The 26,491-nt window shown below is 45.5% G+C and overlaps 1 protein-coding gene across 1 annotated transcript in view; it reads right to left on the bottom strand.

Moving 5' to 3' along the window:
- Positions 1-26,491, bottom strand: part of LOC112612587 (cytochrome P450 2F1-like) — a 131,320-nt gene that overhangs the window by 47,526 nt on the left and 57,303 nt on the right. The window contains 1 exon segment of the mRNA XM_025367303.1: positions 1,873-1,894. Coding sequence (XP_025223088.1) covers positions 1,873-1,894 — 22 coding nt within the window.

Raw genomic sequence — 26,491 nt, 5'->3', positions numbered from 1 at the left:
TTTTTTCTTTCCCGAGGATCCTGCAGAGAGGGAACCTTACTCTCTTGATTGAGCCTTGAAGGTTGAGGATGGCTTCCTGGACAGCACAGTCTAGAGCTTTCATAATCTTTCCCCATCACTGTGTAGCACCGAGTTGAACACAGCAAGGGGAGGGAGGCAGAAGCCTGAGACTGAGATCTTGGCAGGTGTAGCTCTGGCCAATGGAGAACGATGGAGGATTCTCCGACGCCTCTCCCTGACCGTCTTTTGGGACTTCAGGATGGGAAAGAGGAACATTGAGGAGTGAATTCAGGATGAGGCCAGCTACCTACTGGAGGAGTTCCGGAAGACCAAGGGTATGGGGGCCACAAGGGGGAGGGCCACTAGGTGACTTGGTGGTTATGGGGTTCTCAGGCATGAGAAGATGGGCTTTGGTGGGAGAAAGCTCTGGAATGGAAGAAGAGGGAAAATATTAAGAATCCACTGAGATTTCTTCCGTATTAAGAGTTTACATGAGCTGGGCATGGTGGCACAGGCCTGTAGTGTCAGCCACTTGTGGGGCTGAGGCCAGAGGTTGCTTGAGTCCAGGAGTTCAAGGTTGCAGTGAGCTATGATCGTGCCACTGCACTTCAGTATGGGAGACACAGTGAGACTGTGTCTCTTAAAACAACAACAACAACAAAACAGTTAACATGGAAGACCCTTAGAGACCACTTCTCTAGAAACTGTCTGTAATCAGTGGATCTCAGGGGGTCTGTGAGCTCTTGATATCCTATGCGAATTTTGGTGACATGTGACTTTGTGACTTTTCCTGAAGACAGGCTCAAATTTCATTACATTTGTCTATCTGTATTGTGGTAAAAAAATACATAACATAAAATTTACCATATTCACCATTTTAAGTGTCCAGTTCAGTACTGTTAAGTATATTCATGTTGTGAAAAAAAATTTTGAACTTTTTTATCTTGCAAATCTGAAACTCTATACTCATTTCATGGTGATTTTTAAAGAGTTCAGTCCCACCAAAAAATAAGGTCTAGAAACACTGGGGTAGGCCGGGCGCGGTGGCTCAAGCCTGTAATCCCAGCACTTTGGGAGGCCGAGGTGGGTGGATCACGAGGTCAGGAGATCGAGACCATCCTGGCTAACATGGTGAAACCCCGTCTCTACTAAAAATACAAAAAACTAGCCGGGTGTGGTGGTGGGCGCCTGTAGTCCCAGCTACTCGGAGGCTGAGGCAGGAGAATGGCGTGAACCTGGGAGGCGGAGCTTGCAGTGAGCCGAGATCGCGCCACTGCACTCCAGCCTGGGTGACACAGCGCGAGACTCCATCTCAAAAAAAAAAAAAAAAAAAAAAAAAAGAAACACTGGGGTTTATAGAGAAAAGACACAGAGGCTGAAAAAAACAAAAACAAAAACAAAAAAAACAGAGAAAAATAGATAAGAGGTAGAAATAGAGACACATTTTCTCTACATCCGAGGCTCCTTGCCTGGTCTACGTGGGTGATTAACAGGTCTATATAAAAGCTTCAAATGCGCATGTACCCCAGACATTATTCATAAAATTGTGTATCTGTGAATATGTGCATTATTCTGGAGAAATTCTTCCCAGATCTACTGATCTTGTTTTACAGAAGGTGTAGGTGAGGGCAAGGGAAGGATTTTGTTTTGTTTTGTTTTGAGACAGAGTCTTGCTCTTGTTGCCCAGGCTGGAGTGCAGTGGCATGATCTCAGCTCACTGTAACCTCCACCTCCCAAGTTCAAGCGATTCTCCTGCCTCAGCCTCCTGAGTAGCTGGGATTACAGGCACCTGCCACCACGCCTGGCTAATTGTTGTATTTTTAGTAGAGACAGGGTGCTGTATGTTGGCCAGGCTGCTCTCCAACTTCTGACCTTGTGATCTGCCCACCTCGGCCTCCTAAAGTGCTGGGATTACCAGGCATGAGCCACCACGCCTGGCCGGGAAGGATTTTTTTAATTACCCAAATGGAATCATCGGTAGAGCTAGACAGAATTCAGGAACTTTTATAATGTGTCCCTTATCCCACTTTTCCCCAAATTGTGAGTCTCTAACATTAACACATTTAAGTAATAATAATAAAAAATAATGATTAAGCTCAGCTAGGTTTTCTTGAGTGCTTACTGTATGCCAGGCTTTGTGTTAATTATTTTATACGGATAATGATACTGAATCCTCATGAATCGGTGAAGTGGTTCCCAAACCAATTTGCCAATTGGCCAATCTAGACCCAAAACACAAAAATGAAGTGGCTCACACATGCAATTAAGTAGTAGAGCTGGGACTCAGATGCATCACTGTGACTCCACACCCCATATTCATGACCACGGCCTCCAACATAAACAATTTCCACTGCCCAGGTGCCCCCATCGACCCCACCTTCCTGCTGAGCTGCAGTGTTTCGAACGTCATCAGTTCTGTTGTCTTTGGAAGTCGCTTCGACTATGAGGACAAGCAGTTCCTGAATCTGCTGCGGTTGATCAATGAGAGTTTCATTGAGATGAGCACTCCCTGGGTGCAGGTGCCCACCCAGCCACCTCTCTGTCCTCGCACCAACCCCAGTTAACTAAGCACCTTCCTATACCCCACTTGATCCTCCCCACACCCCCAGGAGGTTAGTACAGTAGTTTCCCCTCATTGCTGGGGGACATGTTCAAGACCCCCAGTGGATGCCTCAAGCCATGGATAGTACCCAATTCTATAGATACTAAGTTTTTCTGATATATACATATCATGATAAAATTCAATGTATAAATTGAGTGCAGTAAGAGACTGGCATTCATAAGTAATAAAATAGAACAATTAATATATTATAACAACAGTTATGTTAATGTATTCTTTCTCTCTCAAAATATCTTATTATATGTAATATTTTTAGACTGCAGTTGACTGCACACATAACTGCAATGGTGGAAGGCAAAACCAAAGTGAAGGGGGAACTACTGTCTCAATAGGACCCAACTTCTGGGAAGCAAAAGGGCCTCACCTGATTTTCAGACTCAGCACTGGACTTTAAGCCCAGCTGTCCAATTCCAGACTCAACTCAACCTAGCCCCTGGTGCCCATCACTGACAAAGCCCTTTTGCCTATTCCCACAGCTATATGACATGTACTCTGGAATCATGCCGTATTTGTCAGGAAGACACAATCGCGTCTACTACTTGATAGAAGAGCTCAAGGACTTCATTGCCTCCAGGGTCAAGATCAACGAAGCATCCTTTGACTCCCAAAACCCTCGGGACTTCATTGACTGCTTTCTCATCAAGATGCACCAGGTACCTCCTCTTCTTCCACTGGTCCCTCCCTCTCATCTCCCCAACCTCTAGTCCCTGCAACTTTCCACCAATCTGCAAACATTGAGGGCAAAACAAAACAAAACAAAACATAAAAAAACAAGCATTATTTCACAGCGTTTACTTTTATCTGTAGATGAATATAGAGACTGTAAAAGTATAAACTGTTACAACTTTAAAACAGACTTTGAATCTAGAAATTTCAGGAATTTGGAAAATTTAGGAACTTGGAAACTTAAAATCTTACACCTTATACATGCCAGAGAGTTACAACTGTAGTTTTGAATCTTAGAATCTCAAAAACTTAGAAATTTAAAGTTTTTAAATGTAAGACTTTAAACATTTAAGTTAAAGTTAAAAGACTTGAACGTGTAGGGACAGTAGGGTATAGAATGTAAATTTCCAAGGTCAAAGGTTCAATAACATAAAAATATAAATTTACAAATGTATAAAACTTTAAGAAATGATGATGCAGAAGTGTTAACCTTCTGAATTTGTATAGAGATATATCTCTATTTCTATATCTCTTTAGAAATTTAGAAGGTTAATACTTCCATATCATCATTTCTTAGAGTTTTATGCATTTGCATATTTATATTTTTATATTATTGAATCTTTGCCCTTGGAAATTTAAATTCTATATCCTACTGTCCCTACATGTTCAAAACTTACAAGGCATCCTACATTCTTCTCCTCCCATCCTCCCTGTTGTTCACTCCATCCCATCCACCCTGGCTTCTGCCTTGCTGTTCCTCTAACACACCAGGCACGTTCCTGCCACAGGACCTTTGTTCTGACTGTGTCCTCTCTCAGACACGTTTGGTTTACCCACCTCCTGTCTCCATATACGATAGACAATAAAGCCAATGAGAAAATAAGACAATAGGCCAATCGCCGTGGCTCAGTCCTGTAATCCCAGCACTTTGGGAGGCCGAGGTGGGTGTATCAACTGAGATCAGAAGTTTGAGAGCAGCCTGGCCAACATTTTAAATTTTTTTATATTATTTTTCTTTTTTTTTTTGAGACAGAGTCTTTCTCTGTTGCCCAGGCTGCAGTGCAGTGGCGTGATCTCAGCTCACGCAACCTCTGCCTCCTGGGTTCAAGCGATTCTCCTGCCTCAGCCTCCTGAGTAGCTGGGATTACAGGCGTGTGTCACCACACCCAGCTAATTTTGTATTTTTAGTAGAGACAGGGCTTCACCATGTTGGCTAGGCTGGTCTCAAACTCTTGACCTCAGGGAATCCACCGCCTTGGCCTCCCAAAATGCTGGGATTACAGGTGTGAGCCACTGCGCCCAGCCTCACATCTTTTTTTTTCTAACTCCGATTCTCCTGCCTCTCTCTTATACAGACACACAATATTCTATTGAGGGCCAATCTCGACAACCCAGGCTAATCTTTTCGTCTCAAGATTCTTAATTTACTGGCATTTTCAAAGTCTCTCTTGTCTTTTTGTTACCCTTATATACACAGCCTTCCAGGCATTAGGTTTTAGGGACTTGGAGGTGGTTATCTTTGATGGCCATTATTGAGCCAACTGCCCTGCCAAAGTTAAATAGAATCCGTCTCCAATAAATTATGACCTGGTCCATTTGAGTAACTTTAGTAATGAGAAACTCATTACTTGCTTAAGGAAAGTTCCCAATTTTGGCCCCTCTCCTTAATAATGCAATTCAAAACAAGCCAAAGGATTTCTCCTGGTGCAGATGAGAGACACTAACACACTTCCACTCAAACGTTTCTAGTCTTAGCTCCATTGTCTGAGTTGTCTTTCACGGGTCTAAATAATCAGGCCGGGTGCGGTGGCTCACACCTGTAATCCCAGCACTTTGGGAAGGCAGAGATGGGCAAATCGCTTGAGGCCAGGACTTCAAGACCAGCCTGGCCAACATGGTAAAACCCTGTCTCTACTAAAAATGCAAAAATTAGCCAGGTGTGATAGTGCACACCCGTAATCCCAGCTACTTGGGGGGCTGACACACGAGAATCATTTGATCCCAGGAGGCAGAGGTTGCAGTGAGGCAAGATTGCACCACCACACTCCAGCCTGGGGGACAGAGCGAGACTCCATCTTGAAAAAAAAAAAAAAAAAAGAAAAAAAGAAAATCAAATATTTATTGGATGCTTCTATGTGCCAAGCACTGTCCTAGTTCCTTGTACACCAGATTTATGTAATGTTTACAACTCTATGACCTTGTCCAACCATCACACTCATTTTGAAGATGATGAAACCCAAGTTCAGAAGGTGAAGTCACTCATCCCTAAAACGCAAAGAGGAGTAACTCCACCAGTGGTGATCTTAATCAGTCACGTAACCACTTGCCATTTGTGTCAATCCTGTCCTAGTCACCCAGCATGCCTCTTTCCCATTCTGTAAAATACCCATGTATGAAAACCAAGCTGGGACCATGGTTTTTTGATGCTTTTAAGTAAAGACCAATTGTCCTGGCAGCGTTCCAGACTCCAAGCTGCCTGTTTCCTGATGTCTGACGAATAATTGAGCACCACCAGCGTGTCAGTTGTTAAGTTAAAGAAGTGACGAAACAGGCCAGGTGCCTTGACTCATGCCTGTGATCCCAGCACTTTGGGAGGCCGAGGTGGGTGGATCATGAGGTCAGGAGTTCGAGACCAGCTTGACCAACATGGTAAAACTCCATCTGTATTACAAATACAAAAATTAGCCGGGCGGATGGCAGGTGCCTGTAATCCCAGTTACTCAGGAGGCTGAGGCAGGAGAATCACTTGAACCTGGAAGGCGGCGGTTGCAGTGAGCCGAGATCGTGCCATTGCACTCCAGCCTGGGTGACAGGCTGTCCAAAAAAAAAAGAAAAAATAAAAGAAGCAACCAAACATGCATGGCTTGCATCTGACATCTCTTTCTGCTGTAGCTTGGAATGCATGATTTGCCCTGGCTTCCCTAACAAAAACACCCTTTTATTTGTGTGTGTGCCATTCTCCGCTATATTTTCTGGCCCCTTCCAGCTAAGATCCACAAAGAGATTAACCAGGTGATTGGACCACACCGGCTTCCAAGTGTGGATGACCGGGTCAAGATGCCCTACACAGATGCCATCATCCATGAAATACAGAGATACAGAGACTGGTAGACATCGTGCCCATGGGTGTCCCCCACAACGTCATCTGGGACATTCAGTTTCGAGGTCACCTTCTGCCCGAGGTGGGGTAGCCCCCTCATTGCCTCCCTTCCACTGCACTCGTCTCTCCCCCTGGTTCCCTACTCCTGTAGCCCAACACTGATTTCTCCTAACTGCCCCCATTTTCACCCCAGGGCACAGACGTATTTCCCCTGCTTGGCTCTGTCCTCAAAGACCCCAAATACTTCCGCTACCCAGAAGCCTTCTATCCCCAGCACTTTCCGGATGAGCTGGGCTGCTTCAAGAAGAATGGAGCCTTTGTGCCTTTTTCATCTGGTAGGTTTCTCTGGTCTGACTTCCCCCAGGCATGTGCTAAATCCACCCCTCAGCCACTGATCTGTATTTGAGGTCAAAGTCATAATGTGAATTTGAAGGTTATATCTTAGAACCATAAAGTTTTAGAATCCCAGAATTAGTAAATATTGGAACAATTATCCCTGATAATTAGAAAAAAAGTTAGGATGGCAATAGCACTAAACAGGGCATAAACCAACTGGCTGTTAAGAAGAAAATAAGATATATTTTCTATGTTTCCAGGCAGATAGCCTCTGAACCTTTGCCATTGATCTACAAAAGCAGCCATAGACAATATGTAAATGAATGAGTGTGTGTGTGAGCCTGAAAAACTGTTTACAGACAATGAAATTTGAATTTTGTTTTATCTTCATATATCACAAAAGAGTCTTTTTTCCCCAACCATTTTAAAATGCCAAAAGCATTCCTAGTTTGCAGGCTGTATGGACACAAGCAGCAGGGCAAATTTGCCCTACAGACAGTCATTTGCCTACTCATGGCAAAAAATCTTTATGCGGCAACAATTTAAGTGTATGTTGGTGGGGCACAATGGCTCACACCTGTAATCCCAGCACTTTGGGAGGCCGAGACAGGTAGAGCACTTGAGGCCAGGAGTTCGAGACCAGCCTGGCCGACATGGTGAAATCCCATCTCTACTAAAAATACAAAAATTAGCCAGGCATGGTGGCATGCGCCTCTAATCCCAGCTACTCGGGAGGCTGAGGCACAAAAATCACTTGAACCCGGGAGATGAGGTTGCAGTGAACCGAGATCATGCCACTGCACTCCAGCCTGGGAGACAGAGTGAGACCCTGTCTCAAACAAACAAAAAACAACAACAAAAGTGTATGTTGTTTGGATCCTGGAGTCAGGGCAGTGGTTGGGAACCTGGACTCCACTCCACCTTTTAGAAATGGTGGGGCCTTGAGTGAGTCACTTCAGCCCCGTCTGTGAAACAGAGCCATCCCTCCAAACGATTGGAGAGTGGCTTACAAACAGTAGGTGTTATTAACGGTGAGTTTTCACTGTTTTTCTCACCAGTGTCTGGCACGTAACAGGCATTTGACAAACCCTTGAGGAACTGAAATGAACACAACCTTGAAACTCATGGATCCTATAGAACCATTCCCTCTTGGAATGGGATGGAATCAGAGCCATCAGAGAAGTAGCAGGTCCTAGCTGAGCCTAACTATAGACACCCACTAAGCCTGTGTAACACCCCTTTATAAAGCAGGCACAGTCATGAGCCCTGAGGTGCTGATGAGGCAGCTGAGGCTCAGTGGGGTGGTCAGTCCAGACACCCCCGACACCCCATGACCTGTGCAGGTGCGACCCTTCCTTCTGTCCTCCCCTGTGCCTGCAGGAAAGCGCATCTGCCTGGGCGAGGCCATGGCCCGCATGGAACTCTTTCTCTACTTCACCTCCATCCTACAGAACTTCTCTCTACGCTCGCTGGTGCCGCCTGCGGACATCGATGTCACCCCCAAGCTCTCAGGCTTTGGTAACATCCCCCTGACTATGAACTCTGCCTCGTGGCCGCTGAGCGCCACCTGCAGGGCAAGGAGGAAGTGGTGAAGAATGCAGCTCCACCAATGACACGGAGGTAGACCATTCATAACAGACATCAGCCATTTGCATTGTTGGAGCAGGGTCCTGTTAACCAGGTTGTGCCAGAATCACGGGGGAGGCACAGAGAGGAACTTAGGGGATGATCCAGAGGAGTGGGCAGTGGGCACTCAGTGGGCTTGGGACGGGAGTGACTGACCAATCACTACAGACATTTTCAGTATTTTAATAGCTAGTGAGACTCAGCTGATTCCTGTCAGCTGAATATTGCCCTGTCTCTGGACAGCAAGGCACGTCTCAGGGTCTCCTCAAGGACCCTGAGGTGGGGACATTGCACCAGGCTCAGGGGAGTTTTGAGGGTCTGGGGACCTCCTCTTCCGTCCCCCTCCAGCCTTACCCTCCACCTCTGGGTGCTTCATGAGCAGCAGGAAGCCGTAGCGCAGGGTGGTGCTGACAGTCTTCGCGCCCGCAAAGAAGAGGTTCAGCGTGGTCAGCACCAGGTTCTTCAAGTAGAACTCCGTGTTGGGGTTCTTCTTCTCCTGCAGGGAGAGGGGGCTTAGGCCAGTCTCACCCCTCTTGCCCATAAGGCGTGCCACCACATCTGGCTAATGTTTTAAAAAATTTGTTGAAAAGACCGCCTCCTGCCACGTTGCCCAGGCTGGTCTCAAACTCCTGGGCTCCAGCAACCCTCCTTCCTCAGCCCCACAAAGTGCTGGGATTTCAGGTGTGAGTCATTGCTCACAGCCCAGATTATTATTTATTTATTTATTTTTTGAGATGGAGTCTTGCTATGTCACCCAGGCTATAGTGTAGTGGCATGATCTCGGCTCACTACAGCCTCCACCTCCTTAGTTCAAGAGATTCTCCTGCCTCAGCCTTCCAAGTAGCTGGGATTACAGGCGTGCACCACCATGTCTGGCTAATTTTTGTATTTTTAGTAGAGATGGGCTTTCACCACGTTGGCTAGGTTGGCCTCGAACTCCTGAACTCAAGTGATCCGTCCTTCTCAGCCTCCCAAAGTACTGGGATTACAGGTGTGAGCCACTGTGCCTGGCCGAGGCCCAGATTAAAATGTTAAAAAAAAATGCTCTTAACGCAGATTCACCTTAGGTTAACATTTTAACCCATTCCCAATGTGATTTGTTCTATTCTATCAATCAATCATCTATCTATCTTACTGTGTTTTGTGCTACTATAACAAAATACTACAGACTAGGTAACTTATTTATTTGTTTGAGATGGAGTTTCACTCTTGTTGCCCAGACTGGAGTGCAAATGGCATGATCTTGGCTCACTGCAACCTTCGCCTCCCGGGTTCAAGTGATTCTCCTGCCTCAGCCTCCAGAGTAGCTGGGATTACAGGCACCTGCCACCATGACTGGGTAATTTTTGTATTTTTAATAGAGACAGGGTTTCACCATGTTGACGAAGCTGGTCTTGAACACCTGACCTCAAGTGGTCTGCCCACCTCAGCCTCCCAAAGTGCCAGGATTACAGGAGTGAGCCATAGCACCTGGTCTACTTATAAAGAATAGAAATTTATTTCCCACAGTTCTGGAGACTGGGAGTCCAAGATCGAGGAGCTGGTAGGTTCGGTGCCTGGTGAGGACCAGGTTTCTACTTTCAAGATGGCATCATGTTGTTGGATCCTCCAGAGGGGAGAAACCTTGTGTCCTCACATGGGTGGAAGGCAGAAGACCAAGAGAGGTGAAGTTCATCCATCAGGCCCTTTTGTAGGGTACCTAATCCCATTCATGATGGTGGAACCCTCCTGACCCAATCACCTGTCATAGGCCACACATCCCAATACTGTTGCATTGAGGATTACATTCCAACATGGATAAAAACATTCAAACCATAACAATATCTATTCAGTACTTTTTCTGAACCACTGAGGGTAAATTACATACAACATAGCTTTTGCCTGTAAATACTTTGGAGTGTATTTCCTAAGAATAGGGACATTTTCTGATATAACTGCAGCTATATATATATATATTTATCAGCTATAGTAAATTTAACGCTGATGATGCAATACTTTCATCCCTAAGGTTTATACTCCAACTGTTGGTTTGAGAAGTAGTTTGACAACTTTGAAATGAAATGGCAGTTTCTTTGTTGCCTGAGTGACGCCACGCTTAAGACTCACTCATGGTTGGGCGTGGTGGCTTATGCCTGTAATCCCAGCACTTTGGGAGGCTGAGGCAGGAGGACTGCTTGAGGCCAGGAGTTTGAGACCAGCCTATGCAACACAGTGAGACCCTGTCTTTACCAAAAACAGAAACAAAACAAAATAAAACAAACAAAAAAAAATCACATCTAAGTTTCCAGAGGCATCACAACAGTTAAAGGCAAGGGCCCTGGAACCAGGGAGCTGGGCTTTTGATCCTGGCTCTGAATCCCATCAGAAAAGTGACCTTGATTAAGTTATGTGATCTCATCATGCCTCAGTTTCCCCAGTGGTAAAATGGGGATAATTTTAGAGATGCGTGGTGAAAACATTTATAGGTGAATTGATGCAAGCTCTGGACTTTGCTTCAAAATAATCCCAATTTTTGGGGGTGCGGGGAGGGGGATTGTCGGGAGCATAGATGAAACAAGATTGGCCATGAGTTGATCATTGTTGAAGCTAGATGATGAATATATTCTTACATCTACTCTAGTGTATGTTTGAAATCATCCACAGATAAAACAGTTTTTTCAAAGAAAAGTAAAACTGAAGGACATGAATAGACAATTCTCAAAAGAAGATATTCAAATGGCCAACAAACTTATGAAAAAAATGCTCGACATCACTCATTATCAGGGAAATGCAAATTAAAAACACAGTGAGATACCACTTTACTCCTGCAAGAATGATCATAATTAAAAAACCAAACATACAGATGTTGGCCGTGGATGTGGTGAGAAGCGGACTTTTACACGTCCGGCGGGAATGTAAACTAGTACAATCACTATGGAAAACAGTATGGTGATTCCTTAAAGAACTAAAAATAGAACTATCATTTGATCTAGCAATCCCACTACTGGGTATCTACCCAAAGGAAAATGAGTTGTTATATGAAAAAGACACTTGCATGCACATGTTTATAGCAGCACAATTTGCAGTTGCAAAAATATGGAACAAATCTAAATGCCCATTGACCAGCCAGTGGATAAAGAAAATGTAGTGCAGGCGTAGTGGCTCATTCACGCCTGTAATCCCAGCACTTAGCGAGGCCGAGGCGGACAGATCATGAGGTCAAGAGATCGAGACCATCCTGGCTAACATGCTGAAACCCCGTCTCTACTAAAAATACAAAAAATTGCTGGGCTTGGTGGTGCACGCCTGTAGGCTGAGGGAGGAGAATTGCTTGAGCCTGGGAGGTGGAGGTTGCAGGGAGCCGAGATCGCACCACTGCACTCCAGCCTGGTGACAGAGTGAGACTTCGTCTGAAAAGAAAATAAAAACAAACAAACAAAAAAACGTATTTATTCACCAAGGAATACTGCTCAGCTACTCAGCCATAAAAAGGAACAAAATAATGACATTTGCAGCAAGCTGGATGGTGTTGGAGACCATTATTCTAAGTGAAGTAACTCAGAAATGGAAAATCAAATATCGTATATTCTCACTTATAAATGGGAGCTAAGCTATGAGGGTGCAAAGGCATAAGAATGTTATAATGGACTTTGGGGACTCAGAGGGAAAGGGTGGGAGGGGAGTGAGGGATAAAAGACTACACATTAGGTATAGTGTAAACTCCTCAGGTGACGGGTGCACCAAAATCTCAGAAATCAGCCCTAAAGAAATTATCCATGTAACCAAAAACCACCTGTTCCTCAAAAAATATTGAAATAAGAAAAGAAAAATGGGTGAAAAGTGGAAGGGGTGCCGATTACAACTTACGTGCCTTAGCGGGTTGTTAAGAGGAGGGATTAAGTAAATTAAATAGGCCGGGCGCAGCGGCTCACGCCTGTCATCCCAGCGCTTTGGGAGGCTGAGGCCGGAGGATCACGAGGTCAGGAGCTTGAGACCAGCCTGTCCAACATAGTGAAACACCATCTCTACTAAAAAAATCACAAAACATTAGCTGGGCTACTTGGGAGGCTGAGGCAGGAGAATCCCTTGAACCCGGGAAGCAGAGGTTGCAGTGAGCCGAGACCATGCCACAGCACTCCAGCCTGGTCGAAGAGTGGGACTCCGTCTCAAAAAAGAAGAAGAAGAAAAAAAATCTCAGTAAAGCACTTAGAATAATGACTGGCACATAGTAAATGCTGTGTGAGTTGCTGTTCTTCCAGGCCAGAAGCGGCGCAATGTTACCACCAGGTGGCGCTGTATTCTCCCTGTTCCACAGGTTACTCAGGCTCAGAGTCCTGGGGGGCATCACAACAGCCCTGAATTTGAATCCTGTTCTGCCACTGCCTGGTTGAGACTTTTACTACCTGCCTAGCTGAGACATTTACTAGCTCTAGGCCTTATTTTATTCATCTCATTACTTTTCTTCTTTTTTTTGAGACAGAGTCTCACTCTGTCGCCCAGGCTGGAGTGCAGTGGCATAATCTCGGCTCACTGCAACTTTTGCCTTCAGGGTTCAAAGGATTCTCCTGCCTCAGCCTCCCGGGTAGCTGGGATTACACGTGCCCACCACCACGTCTGGCTAATTTTTGTGTTTTCGGTAGAGATGGGGTTTCACCATGTTGGCCAGGCTGGTCTTGAACTCCTGACCTCCTGTGATCCACCCACCTCGGCCTCCAATGTGCTGGGATTACAAGCCTGAGCCAACACACCGGGCAGAAAGCTGGTTTTCTTGAGAGGTGATGAAGACTTGAGGCCACGTCAATCATACCTGAGTTAGAATTCCAGTTCCAGCACCTACAATCTATATTTCCTTTGATAAATGACTTCACCAGTCTGCCCTTCAGTTTCCTCCTTTATCAAGTGAGTATTTTAACAAAATCGCTATATAACATACAGCAATCACGATGGATACACCATGAGGATTCAATATGATACTGTAGGAAATCCTTTAATGCAAGGCTTGGCACCAAAAGCAACTCCTATCAACCTTAAAATATTAAGACTAATATTAAACTAATACTTGAGGGCTTGTTATGTGTCAGGCACATAACTCCATGAATTCTCATAGTAACACCATGAGACAGATAATACTGTCATGATCCCTGTATTATGGGAGAGGGAACTGAGGCTCAAGGAGATGTTACTTGTGGAAAGTCACACATTTGGGATTTAAAAAAAGGCATCCTGTCTCCAGAACCCATATTACTCACCATTATGCTAGACTGGACTCCGTCACCCTCCTAACCCATCTTGTGTGCCCCAAATTCAAGTTTCTTCTGGGTGCAAGGTCTTTGAACAGCCAGAGGTCTTCCATCCCTTCCATCTTCTGTACTGGAGTGGATGACTCAAGAAGTAGAAAATAGACCAGGCGCAGTTGCTCACACCTGTTTTCCCAGCACTTTGGTCTGGGGTTAGCGTTCAGGCGGAAGCAAGGCTTGGGGTTCAGGTTGTCCATTTTTCATTTTCTCAGAATATTTACTGACCTGTTGTCAGCTGATATTTTGAGATATCCAAGCCCTGGCCCATTCCCACACCAGATAAAGTCCAAAAGCTAGGCTAGGATAGCATGTTCAATCTCTCTCTCCTTCTATCACCACATCACCTTTTCTTTGTTTCTTTGTTTCTTTCTTTCTTTCTTTCGTTCGTTCGTTTTTTTTTTTTTTTCCAGGATCTCACTCTGGCACCCAGGCTGCAGTGCAGTGGCATGGTCTTGGCTCACTGCAGCCTCGACCTCCTGAGCTCAACGGATTCTCCCACCTTAGCTTCCCAAGTAGCTGGGACTACAGGCATGTGCCACCACATTCAGCTTCTTTTTAATTTTTTATAGAGAGGGTAGAGAGGGAGTCTTGCTATGTTGTCCAGGCTAGTCTCAAACTCCAGGGCTCAAGCAGTCCTCCTACCTCGGCCTCCCAATATATTCTGGGATTACAGGTGTGAGCCACCGCACCCAGCCTACATTACCTTTTCTTACTCGGTCCCTCCTGCCTCCCTCTAAAAAGGATCCCTGTGATTACATTAGGCCCAGCCAGATAGTCTAGAGCAAACTTCTTGTCTCAGAATCCTCAACTTAATCCCATCTGCAAGGTCCTTTTTACCACGTAAGGTAACAAATTCACAGGTTGTAAGCATAAGGACATGGACATCTTTGGGGGCCATCACAGCCCGCCACGACACCGTGATCTGTAACAGCCTCACACTGGGTCAGGCCCTTCACTGACTCCCAGTCACACACTCACTGACTCCTTATAGCAGCCCCATGATGAGAGAAGTGCCATCAGACCCATTTTACAGATGAGAAAACTGACACTCAGAGAAAGGAAGTCAGTTTGCCAAGTCACACCAAGACTAAGAGACCAATGAAGATTCAAACCGCGTCCATCTAACTCCAGATCTGGTTTTCTGGGCTGTGCTATTGTGTCCTGGGTGCTGTGTTGAAATGTGTTGTTTCGGCCGGGCATGGTGGCTCACGCCTGTAATCCTAGCATTTTGGGAGGCCAAGGTGGTGGATCACTTGAGCTCGGGAATTCGAAACCAGCCTGGGCAACATGATGAAACCCTGTCTCTACAAAAAATACAAAAACTGGGCCTGGCACTGTGGCTTATGTGTGTAATCTTAGCACTTTGGGAAGCTGAGGTGGGCGGATCACTTGAGGTCAGGAGTTCGAGACTAGCCTGGACAACATGGTGAAACCCCATCTCCACTAAAAATACCAGAAAAAAAAAAAAAAAAAATTAGCCAGGTGTGATCTCAGCTCCTTGCGGGGGCTAAAGCAGGAGAATCACTTGAACCCAGGAGGCAGAGGTTGCAGTGAACCGAGATCCTGCCACTGCACTCCAGCATGGGCGGCGGAGCAAGATTTCATCTCAAAAAAAAAAAAAAAAAACCCAGAAAGAAAGAAATGTGCTGTTCGGTATTTACTATGGTCTGTTCAGCTGTTGGACGGGCAGATGCTAGGTGTTGTGTTGAGATATTTCTGGGTGAGATCGTAGAGTTGTCAGGCGCTGCATGTGGTTTTGTGTTGTGTCATCTGCTGGCTGCCAACGTTGTTGCGTTGCTGCATAGTGTGGCCTTTGTTCTGCTGCCTTGATTGTACGTGTTGTGATGTCACATCGTGCGTTGGGTGCTGTCTGCTGGGTTGCTGTGTACTAGTGTGTGTTGTGTGGCAGGATTATGGAGCTGTATGCTGGCATGATGTGTTGGTGTGTGGTTACCGTGTCTTGGGATGTTTCCAGGCTGGTTGTTAGGTCACTGAGTGTCCTGTGTTGGCATCTACTGTGATCGTATTTGCTGGGTGTTCTGTTGCCCTGTGATTGCCTTGTGCTATGTTGTGTGCTGTGTGTCGTGTTGCTAAGAATAGCCGGTTCTGTGGTTGGGTATTGTTGCTGTCGATGTGCTGCAGGAAGTTGTGGGTTCTGTGCTGTCTGTGGCACTGACACATGCTTTTGGGGTGTTGTTAAGCAGCATGTTGTGACCGTGTGCCTGTGTTCTGCACCGCAAGACACGTTGCCATGCTTGAGTCGGATGTTGTGCACATTAATGGTGTTGCTGCATGAGGTCTGGTGTGCTGCACATCGCGTCTTCCTGATCCATTCCATTCCCCACCCTCAGGCGAGCCCTTTGACCCCACGTTTGCGCTGCGTCGCTCAGTGTCCAACATTATCTGTTCCGTGCTCTTCGGCAGCTGCTTCGACTACGATGATGAGCGTCTGCTCACCATTATCCGCCTTATCAATGACAACTTCCAAATCATGAGCAGCCCCTGGGGCGAGGTCAGCCAACTGAGTCCAGCTGGGACGGGGTGTGGGTTCCGCAGGACCTAGGAATGGAGAGGAAACAGTGGGCGGGGAAAGGGCTGCGAATGGCCCTCCCAGGGCCCGCCCCTCCCATCTGACCCCGCCCAGAGTTACACGGCCACGCCCCCTCCCCTCTCCTGAGCATTTATGGCCGCCATTCCGTCCTTCCCACTCCCCCTCAGCCCCAACCCCAACCCCGGCCTCTCCAGAACCTGGCTACCCTTCGAGACCCAGTCCCTGCCTACCTCATCCACACAGAACCCGTTCGCCCCTGAACACACTTCGTCCTCCTCCAAAACCCTCCCACTCTGTCTGGTCCGCAGTTGTACAACATCTTCCCGAGCCTCCTGGACTGGGTGCCCGGGCCGCACCAACCGCATCGTCCAGAACTTCAAGCGCCTGAGAGACCTCATCGCCCACAGCGTCCACGACCACCAGGCCTCTCTAGACCCCAGATCTCCCCGGGACTTCATCGACTGCTTCCTCACCAAGATGGCAGAGGTAATCCCTACCTGGAAATCCCACCTCTAGTCTGACCTGAAATTCTCCTGCTGCCCCGGCCTCAAACCCACAGGGACCCCAGATGGGGCAGGGTTGGGGGACTTTCTCCCTGGAGAAGCTGAATCATCTGGCCCAGCTGGGCTGGAGCCAGGAGCCACTCGCAGCCACCTCCAATTACAGCTGATTAAGAAGTCATCAAAGGAGGTGGGGCGGGGCGGGGGAGGGCGCGGGAGGGCGCGGGAGGGCGCAGTTGCTCACCCTTGTAATCCCAGCACTTTGGGCGGCCGAGGCAGGAGGATGGCTTGAGTCCAGGAGTTCGAGACCAGCCTGGACAATATAGTAAGATCCAGTCTCTACAATACATACATACATACATAAAACATATTTTTTAAAAAACAAAAATCAAGAAGTCATTCAAGCTCTATCTAAGAAGTTAATTGTAGGCCCTGCAGCTGAGATTTTCCCAGCCCTGCCCTGCTGCGTTCCCCAGCTCTCCTAGGGAAAGAAAGTTAAACCCAGCTGGGACTGAATGGGCCCCCAGCAGCAGTCGTACTGGTCTAGAGGGAAGGGGTCTCCATCCCTGGCTCACGTCCCCACCCCTCCACCCCGGCAGGAGGAGGACCCGCTGAGCCACTTCCACATGGATACCCTGCTGATGACCACACATAACCTGCTCTTTGGCGGCACCGAGACGGTGGGCACCACGCTGCGCCACGCCTTCCCGGCACTCATGAAGTACCCGAAAGTTCAAGGTGAGGCCCACCCACACAGCAGCGCGGAGGTGCCCATGTGTTCCAGCCTCCCCCCAGAGCAGGGAGCCACTGCCCCGCCTCCAGCCCCGCCTCCCAGGTCTGAGATAGCCTCCTGCTGACCCCAGGAGTCCAAGCCAAACCCACAAACCCACACGGAGGCCGATCCCACCCACACAGACCATGAGGTCCACGCAGCCTGCCCGAATCCCGACCCACATCCCACCCGCTTAGTTGTTTTTTTCTGTTTTTGTTTTTGTTTTGTTTTTTTGGAGATGGAGTCTGGCTCTGTCACCCAGGCTGGAGTGCAGTAGTGTGATCTCGGTCGGCTCACTGCAATCTCTGCCTCCCGGGTTCAAGGGATTCTCCTGCCTCAGCCTCTCAAGTAGCTGGGATTACAGGTGCACAGCACCACATCCAGCTAATTTTTGTATTTTCAGTAGAGACAGGGTTTCACCAAGTTGGCCAGGCTGGTCTCGAACTCCTGGCCTCAAGTGATCCACTTGCCTCAGTCTCCCGAAGTGCTGGGATTACAGGCCTGAGCCACTGAACCCAGCTCTGCTTAGTTTTTTGTTTGTTTTTGAGACAGAGTCACTCTGTCGCCCAGGCTGGAGTACAATGGTGCAATCACAGCTCACTGCAACCCCTTGGGCTCAAGAGATCTTCCCACCTCAGCCTTATCAATAGCTGGGAGTACAGGCGTGCACCACCACACTCAATACACTCAGCTAACTTTTTATATTTTGTAGAGACAGGGTCTAGCTGTGTTGTCCTGGTAGGTCTCCAACTCCTGGGCTCAAGCAATCCTTTCACCTCGGCCTCCCAAAGTGCTGGGGTTACAGGTGTCAGCCACCGTTCCCCACCTGCACCCACTTGGTCTTGCCTTGTTCCGACCGTGTCCACCACTGCATACGTCCACCTCCGGCTCCAGAGCCCAGCTAACAGTCTTCCCAGAGCCCTAGCCACACACCTGCCAGGGAACCCTACCTCTCCCACACAGCCTGGCCCCCCCCCACAGCTCTGTCTGCTATTCCACCTCACCAAGCTCCACCCTGGCTAATTCTTTTTTTTATTTTTCCTTTTTTTTTTTTTTTATGACGGAGTCTCGCTCTGTTGCCCAGGCTGGAGTGCAGTGGCCCGATCCCGGCTCACTGCAACCTCCGCCTCCCGGGTTCAAGCGATTCTCCAGCCTCCGCCTCCCAAGTAGCTGGGACTATAGGTGTGCGCCACCATGCCCAGCTAATTTTTAAATTTTGTTTTAGAGACGGGGTTTCACCATGTTGTCCAGGCTTGTCTCTGACGGGGGCCAGCCCCTCCACACCTGTGGGTATTTTTCGTCAGGCGGGACGAGAGGCAGAGAAAAGAAATAAGGCACAGAGACAAAGTATAGAGAAAGAACAGTGGGCCCAGGGGACTGGCACTCAGCATACGGAGGACCCGCACCGGCCCCAGTCTCTTGAGTTCCCTCAGTATTTGATTACTATTTTCACTATCTCGGCTAATGGAATGCGGCAAGAGAACAGGGTGATAGTGGGGAGAAGGTCAGCAGGAAAACATGTGAGCAAAGGAATCTGGGTTACATATAAATTCAAGGGAAGGTACTGTGCCCGGATGTGTGCCTAAGCCAGGTTTATGCTTCTCTCCATCCAAACGTCTCAGTGTAGCAAAGAGTAACCAAGCAGCATTGCCGCCAGCATATCTCGCCTCCAGCCACAGGGCGGTTTTCTCCTATCTCAGAATAGAATGAATGTATGATCAGGTTTTACACCGAGACATTCTGTTCCCAGGGATATGCAGGAGTCAGAGGCCTTCCTCTTATCTCAACCGCAAGAGGCTTCCTCAGCACAAACTCTTCATGTGTGTCAGGTTGGGGGACAGTCAGGTCTTTCCCTTCCCATGAGGCCATATTTCAGGCTGTCTTAGTAGGGGGAAACCTTGGACAATACCCAGGCTTTCTTGGGCAGAGGTCCCTGCGGCTTTCTGCAGTGCATTGTGCCCCTGGTTAATCGAGAATGGAGAATGGCGATGACTTTTACCAAGCATACTGCCTGCAAACATATTGTTAACAGGGCACATCCTGCACAGTCCTAGATCCCTTAAACCTTGATTCCATACAGCACATGTTTCTGTGAGCACAGGGTTGGAGTTAAAGTTACAGATTAACAGCATCTCGAGGCAAAACAATTTTCTTAGTACAGATCAAAATGGAACTTCTTATGTCTTCCTTTTCTACATAGACACAGTAACAGTCTGATCTCTCTTTTCCCTACATATCCCCCTTTTCTTTTTGACAAAACCGCCATCGTCATTATGGCCCGTTCTCGCTGGTCACTGTCTCTTCGGAGCTGCTGGATACACCTGTAGACTAACAACAGACAGAACAGGCATACAAGGATTAATATGAAATTTACACTAGTGGAACTTCTGATGATTTTAACCCAACTGACCGGGTTAAGATTGGCGAGGCCATCAGCAGCATTCACGATTACCTCAGTTCCTGGCACCACATTTAAATGGGCTTTTGATGCCTCAAAAATGTGTTCTTTTAATTTTGAAAAGTCTAAAGTAAGATTATCTTCTCTTCCTTGCAGGTGGTGTCTAACCATGTCCCGGTAATGCTCAGACTCATTATAGGCTTGGGGTGTAATACAAAAATCTTGACGTATTCCAGTCACACTGTAACTGAAAATGATGTTCCAAGCTCATGAGCCTATCTCTCATCGAAATGACAGTTTGTCTGAGATCATTAATTTGGTTTGCCAATTTTTGATCTATTTGGGTCTGAGATTTTCACAATTTTGAGAAATTCTTTTGCCGATCATGGACATATTTTGCAGTTTGAACAGAGGATTGTAAAACAATTCCAGTAGCCGCAGCAATAGCTGTGACTGCAATAAGGCCCATAATCACTGCAATCAAAGTAAAAATCTTTTGGATCAAGTTAGAATTCCTTTTAATACTTCCATTAAAATATGGATGAATGGCGAGGCCTCCCACGGTTGGTCGATGGACACGGGGATCTACACACCCTCTCTTGCTCTCACTAGTAGAATATGGTGCTGCCAATTAAAAATTGAATCAATGCAAGGAAAAAATCTACAACTTTCACAGGTTATAGTTTGGGAATCTGGTTTGATAACTATGTTTCCTACAACTAGCATATAAGGCGGTTTTATACAACTTTGCAAAGAAATTGTCAGACTGGAATTTAGGTTGATAGTATAATATGGCTTACTATCTCTTGTTCCTATAGCTTGATTTCCAGACCAAATTGTAATGTGGTGCAAGGCCACAGTAAACTTCCATAATTCTGGATGTTCAGGACCAGTGACAGGACTAACTAACTTTGGTCAAGGTGATGAAATTCCCTTTTCACCCCATTTCCATGGATAGGGTGATTCGAACCTTCTATAAATCTGGTCCAGTGTTTCAGTTAAATCACTATCATAGGCCGGATTAATGGGCAAGATGGCTGGGGCCTGTGAATATGAGTGAGTCTGGCCCATACAATTATGATATAATTGGCCTTGAGGGGCCCAGTCTATACTAGTTCTGAGTTCATTGTTTTGTAGTACCACTGCAGTATCAGCCACATATTCTTCCCAAACTGAGACTTCTGGGCTTTTTGGTTCCTTAGGAATTTCCTTGGGGCAAGGCTTCCCCTTAGGCCTAGATTTTAATGATCTTTGATAAGAAGGGTCCTGTAAATCATTTATTTGTGGCCCGAGTGACATTCCACTTACCATGTGATAAGTAAATCTACTGGTGGCACTGACAGTAGGTACTTTTACCAACCTTTTGGCTTGTAGGCATTAAACATCCTGGTGCCTTCCCTAAGCAAATAGGAGGATAATGATACCCAGTGGAAATATTTATCATCATTTCTTCTTCTTCAGGATGGGCAGAGCAACGGTCATCTGTGGGGCCAGGTACGCATGCACTATTATTAACATATACTTCAATAGGATTATCCATCCATGTAACTGCCCGAATTAAGGGTGGGAAAGGCACATAGGCCTGGTAGGTATAACTAGTTGCAGCTGCTCCTGCAGACATGGGAAGACTTACCACCATTGATACAATCATCAAAGCTACAAGCAGCATATTCTCTGGAGTTTGTGTCACCTTTGTGTTTTCTAGGCTTTTTTCAGCCAACTGTGTCAGCTTCTTTAATTGTGCCCAAGTCGGCAGCTCTGCTTTCTTGGTGGATGACAGCATTATCTGTAAGTTGTAGATACCTAAACTGGAAGCTGGTTTTTTTTCCTGGAGAAATACAAGCAAAACCTCTCCCCCACGTTATCACCTTCCCTATTTCCCATATTTTATTTTTATTATCTTTTTACCAAATCAGTTTTTCTTCATGTGGGCTGTTCCTTTTACCAGTAAGTTGTTGTTCTACAGAGGTAGTGGTCTGATTTCTATAAATGTTTAAAAAATTTAAAGTATAGCGTGCTAGATTAAGTTGCATCTGGGGAGCGTTACACTCTTTACTGTCTTTTCCTTTTTTTTTTTTTTTTAACCAATTGAGCTTTGAGTGTTCTATTAGTTCTCTTAATTATGGCCTGTCCTTGGGAATTATAAGGAATTCCTGTTGTGTGTGTAATTTTCCACTGATTTCAGAATTTTTGAAATGCTTTACTATAGTATCCTGGTCCATTGTTCGTTTTAATTTTTTTTTGAACTTTTGTGATAGGAAAACAAGATAATAAATGTCTTTTAACATGGGAAGTACTTTCTCCTATCTGGCAGGTTGCCCATATGAAACGTGAATAATTATCAACTGTCATATGGACAAATGACAATTTTTCTAAATGAACCTAGGAGGCAGAGAGGTTACAGTGAGCCAAGATTGTGTCACTGCACTCCAGCCTAGATGACAGAGCTAGACTCCGTCTCAAAAAAAAAAAGAAAAGAAAAGTATAAATTGTTTAAAACAGTGTGTGACACATAGTAGGCATTCAGCTCATGTTAACTGTTGTTTTCCCTGTGGCCACTGATATCAGATCACACAGGGTGTGAAGAACTCTCATTTTTGACGGAGAGGGCAGTAATTGTCACCACCCCCCAGATCACAAAACAGGAAACTGTTGTTCACAGACGGCCTAGGATTAAATAAGGAGTTTCGGCAAAACTAGGCCAGAACTCCAAATCCTGCTACATAAGCACTCACGAGGGTTGCTACTTATTAGTATTATTACTTTCTTGTTATTTTTAGGAGTGGAGCAGGTTGTATTTGTATCTTACATCACAGGCTCTGATCGGATTTCAATTAATGTCACAAATAGCATTTAAACATTTCTTTTATTATTTTTAAGATTTTAGGCCAGGCGCGGTGGCTCATGCCTGTAGTCCCAGAACTCTGGGAGGCCAAGGAGGGGCAGATCACCAGAGGTCAGGGGTTCAAGACCAGCCTGGCCAACATAGTGAAACCCCATCTCTACTAAAAATACACACACAAAAAATTAGCTGGGCTTGTTAGCACATGCCTGTAACCCCAGCTGTTCAGGAGGCTGAGGCAGGAGAATCGCTTGAACCCAGCAGATGGAGGCAGTGAACTGAGATCACTCCACTGCACTCCAGCCTGGGTGAGACAGCAAGACTCCGTCTCAAACAAACAAACAAAACATTAATTGCACAGCTCAAAATTAGGGGAGAAATCACTTTTTAAAAACATTACAGATATAGCAAAACAAAAACAAAACAAAACAAAACACCCACACACACATAAAACAACAGAAATTCCTCCCTAATCCTAATTTTTACAGTAATTTTATCTGTAAGTATTTTAAAAAGTGTAGCCTTTTAGAATGATCGTATTTTCATAATCACCTTGAATAGTTATATTTAGTAATTTTATAATGCAATTAGAAGATGTTTAATATATTGCCTTGAACCATATGGCATAGAAATACTTATTTCTGAATGATTCTCTAATACAAGTTCATTTATCTTATCTCTTTCTATAAATTAAGAGTGCAGGTTGGGCACGGTGGCTCGCACCTGTAATCCCAGCACTTTGGGAGGCTGAGGTGGGAGGATTGCTTAAGGCTTGAGGCCCAGGCTAGTCTCAAACTCCTGTATTTTAGTAGAGATAGAGTTTCACCATATTGGCCAAGGCTGATCCTGACCTCAAGTGATCCACCCTCTTTGGCTTCCCAAAGTGCTAGGATTACAGGCGTGAGTCACCATGCCCAGCCAGAAGTATCCTTTAAACAGGATTTTGAAAAGCGGGAGTTGACCCTTTCAAAAATCTGGAGTTGGGATGGGCATTAGTGGTTTGGAGAGGAAAGAGCAGGTGTGTTGTGGCTGGGAGGCAATTCCTTTCAGCACTTTGGGTGATGTCTGAGGCCATACCCACTTTCTGTGCTAGTTTTGGGATTATGATGATTAACCCACACTCCCTTTGTTCCTCCCATGTAAGCTGGATTCTTGGGCGTTCAACCAATATTAAATCCTTCCTCTGAAAAATTCCTGGATTGACAAGACCACACTGGACCCATTTTCATTCCCCATCATGATCAATAGGTATCAAAAGAAATGATAGCTTCTTAGAATAGAAATTTGCAGCCATTGGAGAATGTAGTTCTTAAATGTGAATACAGAAGAATCTTTTATTACAAAACTCTGTATGGCTCTGGATTTAAGATTTTTTCATTTGTTTATTTTTTTAAACATGGTCTGTCTCTGTCACTCAGGCTCGAGTGCAGTGGCACGATCTCAGCTCACTGTAGCCTCTGCCTGCCAGGCTCAAGCGATCCTCCCACCTCATCCTCCCACCTCATCCTCCTGAGTTGCTGGGACCATAGGTGTGCACTACCACACCCAGCTAATTTTCTTGTATTTCTGTATTTTACCAAGTTGTCCAGGCTAGTCTCGAACTTCTGAGCTCAAGTGATCTACCCACCTTGGCCTCCCAAAGTGTTGAGATTACAGGTATGAGTCACTGCGCATGGCCAGGATTTAAGATTTTAAGAGATATTGAAAGCCTTATAATACCATTGAAAACAAACTACTTAAAGATAAAATTAATAAAAGTTGTGCAGTAGCATAACTACAAATCATCGATGAGAGAAATTAAATATCTAAATAAAGAGATATACCATGGCCATGAATGGGAAGACTTAATATTGTTAAGATGTCAGTTCTTCTGAAAGTGATCAATAGATTATTTGTAATCCCAATCAAAATTTCAGCAGGCTTTTTTTGTTTTGGTATAAGCTAATAAGCTGATTTTAAAATTCTAAGATGTGGCCGGGCACGGTGTCTCACACCTGTAATCCCAGCACTTTGGGATACCAAGGTGGGCAGATCACCTGAGGTCAGGAGCTTGAGACCAGCCTGGCCAAGATGGTGAAACCCTGTCTCTACTAAAAACACAAAAATTAGTTGGGCATGGTGGCAAGTGCCTGTAATTCCAGCTACTCGGGAGGCTGAGGCAGGAGAATCACTTGAACCCCAGAGGCAGAGGTTGCAGTGAGCTGAGTTTGCGCCACTGCACTCCAGCCTTGGTGACAGAGCGAGACTCTGTCTCTAAAATAAAATAAAATAAAATAAAATGAGATTCTAAGATGTGTATCTTTTACAACTACTAGTCAAAGTAATTATAAAAGAGTAACAAACTCAGAGGGCTTACCTTATTTTTCAATAAAGTCATGTAGGCATATACTGATCAATAAAATAGAAAAGAAGGTCTAGAGAGGGACACTTACATAATCAACTGATTTTTGATTAAGGTGCCAAAGCTATTCAATGGGAGAAAGGAAAGTCAACAAAAGTGTTGGATTAACTGAATTTCCTTAAGTAAAAAATATGCTTTTGCTCTTATTTCACACTATATTTAAAAATTAACTCATAATGACTCAGACTTAAAAGTTAAAGCTGTAACTATGAATTCTTCAAAAGAAAGCATGGGAGAAAATCTTTGTGAACTTGGGGTAGACAGAGATTTTTAAAATGAAAAAATCGATCACACTTCTTTATTTGGAAATTAAAATAAAAATGCCATAAGCAATAACACAAAAAATGCCATACCTAGCATTACATTTAGCTTCCATTTAGTGTAAGACCTATGCAGGAAAATTCACTAAACATTGCTGTATCATGTTGACGAATATTTTCCTTCCTTCCCTTCCCTTCCTTCCTTCTTTCCTTCCTTCCTTCCTTCTTCCCTTCCCTTCCCTTCCCTTCCCTTCCCTTCCCTCCCCTTCCCTCCCCTTCCCTCCCCTTCCCTCCCCTTCCCTCCCCTCCCCTCCCCTTCCCTTCCCTTCCCTTCCCTTCCTCCGTTTTCTTTTCTCTTTTCTTTTCTCTCTTCTCTCTTTCTTTCCTTTCCTTCCTTCCTTTCCTTTCCTTTCCTTCCTTCCTTCCTTCCTTCCTTCCTTCCTTCCTTCCTTCCTTCCTTCCTTCCCTCTCTCTCTCTCTTTTTTTTTTTTTTTAAGACAGTCTCGCTCAGTCATTTAGGCTGGAGTGCAGTGGCATGATCACAGCTCACTGCAGCCTTGTCCTTCCAGGTTCAAGCCATCCTCCCACCTCAGCCTCCCAAGTAGCTGGGCCTACAGGTGCACATCACCATGCCCAGCTACTTTTTGTATTTTTTATAAAGACAGGGTTTCACCATATTGCCAAGACTGGTCTTGAACTCCAGGGCTGAAGTGGTTCTGCCTGCCTTGACCTCCCAAAGTGCTGGGATTACAGGTGTGAGCCACCGCACCCTGGCCAATCTTTTCTTTTTCTTTCATAAAACTTGTACTGTTTATGGAGTACATATGATATTTCGATACATACACACAATGTGTAATGATCGAATCAAAGAAATTGGGATATCCATAACTTCAGGCATTTATCATTTCTTGGTTTTAGGAACATTTCAATTCCACTCTCAGTTATGTTGAAATATACTATAAATCATTGTTAACTACATTCACCCTATTGTGCTACCAAACACTAGATTTTATTCTTTCTACCTAACTGTATTTTTGTACCCATTAACCATCTCCTTTTTATCCTCCCTTCTCCACTACCCTTTTCAGCTTCTGCTAACCATCGTTGTACTCTCTACCTCCATGAGTTCAATTTTTTTTTTTT

This window comes from Theropithecus gelada, chromosome 19 (genome assembly GCF_003255815.1).
Source record: "Theropithecus gelada isolate Dixy chromosome 19, Tgel_1.0, whole genome shotgun sequence".
NCBI lineage: Eukaryota > Metazoa > Chordata > Mammalia > Primates > Cercopithecidae > Theropithecus > Theropithecus gelada.
This window is presented reverse-complemented; position numbering and strand designations above follow the sequence as displayed.